At 60.3% G+C, this 4,388-nt stretch overlaps 1 protein-coding gene across 1 annotated transcript; it reads left to right on the top strand.

Moving 5' to 3' along the window:
• The first annotated feature begins 204 nt into the window (after positions 1–204).
• On the top strand, positions 205–3,946 carry TRARG1 (trafficking regulator of GLUT4 (SLC2A4) 1). The gene is made up of 2 exons (XM_077836925.1): positions 205–600; positions 3,845–3,946. Exons 1-2 carry the CDS (start codon positions 205–207, stop codon positions 3,944–3,946), a joined length of 498 nt encoding a protein of 165 aa, XP_077693051.1.
• Positions 3,947–4,388: the final 442 nt, after the last annotated feature.

Below are 4,388 nucleotides of genomic sequence, written 5' to 3'. Positions count from 1 at the left end.
GGCTCCCCCGCAGGACAGCGACCGAGAGCAGGGCAGGGCAGCCCTGCCTGGGGCGGAGCAGGGGGACCCCTCCGGCTGGCCGGGCTACAGCGCTTTGCCCAGCCTCCGCAGCCCGAGCGCCCCGCGGGGCAGCTGCCCGCTGCCTTGCCCGCCCCGCCCGCCGGGCATGGCGATCTAGCCGGGCGCAGGAGCGAGCCGCGAGCCATGGCCAGCAAGAGCGAGGCGCAGTTCGAGAAGGCGCTGGGGGGCCCGGCCCTGCCCGCCGGCTGCCAAGAGACGGAGCAGCTGCTCTTCGCCAGCGAGGGCAAGGGCGAGAAGGGGGTCCGGGGCTCCAAGTCCTTCTCGGGGACCCTGGCCAGCGACAAGTCGCTGGAGACGGAGCAGAACGGCCACAGCCTGCCCTACAAGGCTGTGTCCGCCGGGCACCTGGAGGCGGCCCCGCACTCGCCCTCCCGGATCAGCCTGGGGCGGGCATCCTCCACCGCCACCACCAGTGCCCAGGAGCAGGGCCGGCCGCTGGATTATCTGGTGCTGGCCATCTTCTCCTGCTTCTGCCCCGTCTGGCCCATCAACATCGTGGCCTTGGTCTTTTCCATCATGGTAAGTGCTGAACGCCCGCCCGGGGGGTCCTGGGGCGCCCAGACCCCCCCCCACTCCTCTCCGGGGTCCTGGGGCGCCCAGACCCCCCCCACTCCTCTCCGGGATCCTGGGGCGCCCAGACACCCCCCCACACACACTCCTCTCCGGGGTCCTGCGGCGCCCAGACACCCCCCCACACACACTCCTCTCCGGGGTCCTGGGGCGCCAGCCACCATCTCTGCCCCCCGCCCCACAAGCTTGAGGGGACGCTTCTAAACTCCGCGCCCCGCTTTTCCCTTCCAACCGAGCGCGCTGCGCCCAGCAGCCCGGGCTGGACAAGCCGCTGGGGCGATGCGCTGGCTGCCGCGCCCTGGCTGCACGGACCGGGCACTTCCCCTGCGCGCCTCGGAGAGGGGAGCCCCGGCGGCCCCCCGGCACTGCCCGGCCTCGGGGCGCTTCCCTCCCCGGCACTCGGCAAAACCAGCAGGACCCCGCGCCCGGCCCCTCCCGGGGCGGCTCCCGCGGTGCCTCCCCGGCCACCCCGCCTGCGGATGCGCCACGCGCGGCTAGCTGCGTCCCGCTGGGCAGTGCCGGGGGCAGAGGCCGGCAGCGCTGCGGCTGGGGGGTTGTTCAGCCCGGGGAGGCTCTAAGGAACTTGGCTAGCGGGGGAGGCGGAGCCCCACGGGGCCGCCAGCGGGCCCGGCCCCAGAGCTCGGAGCGGGACAAGCCTCTCTCTGGAGCCCCAGGGATGGACGCTCTGGGGCTGGGGAGGGGGCAGGCGGCAGAAGGGAACCCGTCGCTGTCTGAAGGGGGGGTCACAGCACCCCCTGGAAGGAGGTCGGCCCCTTCCCACAACCGCTCCCCCCACGTGCGGCTGGGCTGGGGTGCCCTGGTCAGGGCTGGGCAGGCTGAGGGCCCCACCTGGGGCAGGCCCTGCTGCTGAAGCAGGAGCAGCCGCAGGCTGACTGGGGGTGCCCTGGCTGGGGATGTCCCTCAGCCAGGGTTCCCCAGCTACAGACCCGAAGGGAACCTGGAATCCTTTGTATCCTGCCCAGTTCAGAACAGTTTGTTCCCCCGGAGCTGGGGGTGCCTCCGGGAAGGGGCAGGGTGTGTGTGTGTGTATTTGGGGGGGAGAAATGCAAGGGACTCAGGGACACACAAACCTCCCCAGGGCTAAACCATCCTGGAGCCCAGGCTAGAGCCCTGCCGAAGCACGCTGGCTGTGCGGAAAGCAGAGAAGGGTAAGAGAATCCAGGCAGGCCCAGGCTCCCACAGAGGAGCAGCAGTGGGAGGGCAGAGAATGGGACAGTGATTTGAGGTAGGGCCCGAGGGAGCTGACGAAGAGCAAGCCAGGACCCCTTTCAAACCAGCTTTGCTAGTTCACTCAGCATCTGAAAACAGCCGGGGAGAGTTCCATACCAGCTTCCTCTGCAGCTGGAGGAGTTAGAAAAAGCAAGTTCTTTTAAAAGAAGAATAAAAAAAAAAAGGCTGACAGGATATAGTGGTGGCTTGATGAGCCCCTGGGAGCAGGGTCCGTTCATTCCTCACCCTAGGTGACACCGAAAGGTGGCAGAGCATGACCCGCGTCCATTCCAGGTGGGCCTTGGGGACAGTGCTGCTGAGACTGGTCATGCTTTCCACCCACGAGAGGCAGTGAACTAGCGCTGGAAGGGCAGGGGCAAGGATTCAGTTACAGTCAGGACAAAAACCACAGGGCCAGCTGTTGTGCTCACCGACAGGGGACCCAGGGGCTGTTTGTCCTACATCTAGGGTCTAGATTTGGCTCAGGCAGGCTTGAGATCGGTTTGTTTCAATGGATTTGTGCTGTCTTCCCACCAACTAGCCATGTCAGGCCAATGCTCTGGGCTTACAGCCTGCATGTTCAGAGAAGACCACTGAAAATCCACAAGTCATTCCTCCCCACAGCGTCGGCTTTGCGGCTACGGCGACATTTCTCCACTAAAAGAAGCCCATCCCAAACCAAAGTCTTTCTGGAAAATATCGACTTATGGACGATGCCTGATCCCCCTCCACCAACCAGTTCCAACTAACGCCGACACCAGTAAGGACGCACTGGGAAGACATGATGCCCACAGCCTTTTACTGTCGTGTTCATGACCCCTTCTACCCCATCTGCTTCGCAGGGCAGGGGGTGTGTGCCTTCAGGGGTCTGGCTACCACCAGCAGAGTGGGGTCCTGGTTGTTATTTAATAGGTCTAATAGTATAGTAACAACAATAATAATTCTCACACCTGGTCTTTCCTCCCATCTGTTTGTTAGCTGCTGTGTGGCCGAGTTACCAGAGCAGAATCAGAGCTCCAGCAGTTTCTGTTCAAGTGCTGAGAGATTAAACAGGAGCCTTTTGTTCAAATAACTATAGAATAAAAGTGGCCCATTGTTTTCCTTCCTTTATTTTTTTTTTTTCAACTCCTCCCACGTGGCTTTCCCCAGGAGAACGCTGCCAAGCAGCATGGAGCCTGGCCTACGGACGAGAGGCGGGCCGGGAGCACATTCTGTTTTATGAATGCCTACTTTGTTCTTCCAGTGCATCTTTCAGTTGAAGCTCTAAAAGGCTCTTTGAAACATTAACTCTTGAAGCACCATGCTGCCCAGGGAGTTAAGTCAGTATCTTCTCCCCTGAATACTCAGCACCCGCAGAGCTTCTGACTCAGCAACTCATTAATCCTCATCTACACACCCTCTGAAGTAGGGAAGTACATTATCCCCCTGACCCAGAGAGAAAGTGATACCCAGCGACTTTGGCAGAGCTGGGACTAGAACCCAGGAGGCTTTATGCCTGATCTCTTACACTAAGCACTAGTCCAGATTGCCTCCAACAAGGTCAGTTTAGGGATTTTACTGGTAAATAACAACAATCCCTAAAACTGAAAAGAGCCTATTTCCTCCTGATCCACAAACAGCCAAACTTACCCCCCAAAATAGAAAGTGGGACTTCATCAGTCCCTTTCTACGGCTTCCCGGGCCAGTTTCTGGGCTCAGGTATTTGCAAGGAGCTGATGACATCTGGAGCTCTTCACAGAGACTGATGCAATTCCCACATTCCAAGGCAGAATTAGCCAGAACAGGGCAGAGCATAGCTAACAATTCTCCCGCCCCTCCCTGCACACGGGTGGCTCAACACGCACACCTTGGGTTCCAATTCGCACCACCCCAATTAGTCTGGAGGAAAGAACCACCCATGGGCCCCTTTTATCCTTTTAATTGTGCAATACGGGCAAATCTCCCCTTTGAAAAATCGGCTCAGGGAAGGCAGCAGCCCCAGAGCTCCAGCACGCTGCTTACTGCACAGAAACGCACCGCGGGGAACGTGCAGTCAGCGGTTCCCCAGAAGCCGATCAAGATGTAGAGAGGGACGTGGTGTCAGGCACTAGAGACAAGCCTTCCGCAGAGACAGGCCTCCGTCTGGAAGAGGAAGCGGGCTCTTTGCAGAAGCCAGCTGGCGTCAGTTGCGCAGTGGAGAGCCTGCTTAGCCAGGATGTGGGCGAAGATGGACTCACCTCATTTGGCTCTGTGGGATAGTGGAGTCTTGCTCCACACACTCAGCCATGAGCCACTTAACTCCCAGGTATCCCTCCGCCGGCTGAGCCCTGTGTAAAGTAGCTCCACACTCTTCCTTCTGGGTTCCTCAGCAGTTCTATGCGGCGGTGATGGGGCTCTGATGTCAAACACCCGCCCCGTTGGAGTGGGGGAGGAACCGAAGAGGAAAGTTAGGAAGTTGCCCATCCCTAGACATAAGTGCAATGGGGCGTATGTACCTTGGTACGTGCAAGGGACGCAGGAACGTATCA

Source organism: Eretmochelys imbricata, chromosome 17 (assembly GCF_965152235.1).
Source record: "Eretmochelys imbricata isolate rEreImb1 chromosome 17, rEreImb1.hap1, whole genome shotgun sequence".
Classification (NCBI taxonomy): domain Eukaryota; kingdom Metazoa; phylum Chordata; order Testudines; family Cheloniidae; genus Eretmochelys; species Eretmochelys imbricata.
The sequence above is the reverse complement of the archived record's forward strand: the minus strand, read 5'-3'. Positions and strand labels throughout refer to the sequence as shown.

Excerpts from the sequence above, each read along its gene's own strand:
- TRARG1 (XM_077836925.1), top strand. The coding sequence starts at position 205 with ATGGCCAGCAAGAGCGAGGCGCAGTTCGAGAAGGCGCTGGGGGGCCCG. Across the intron at positions 601-3,844 it reads CCTTGGTCTTTTCCATCATG|GGAAGGCAGCAGCCCCAGAG; the intron begins GTAAGTGCTGAA and ends AAATCGGCTCAG.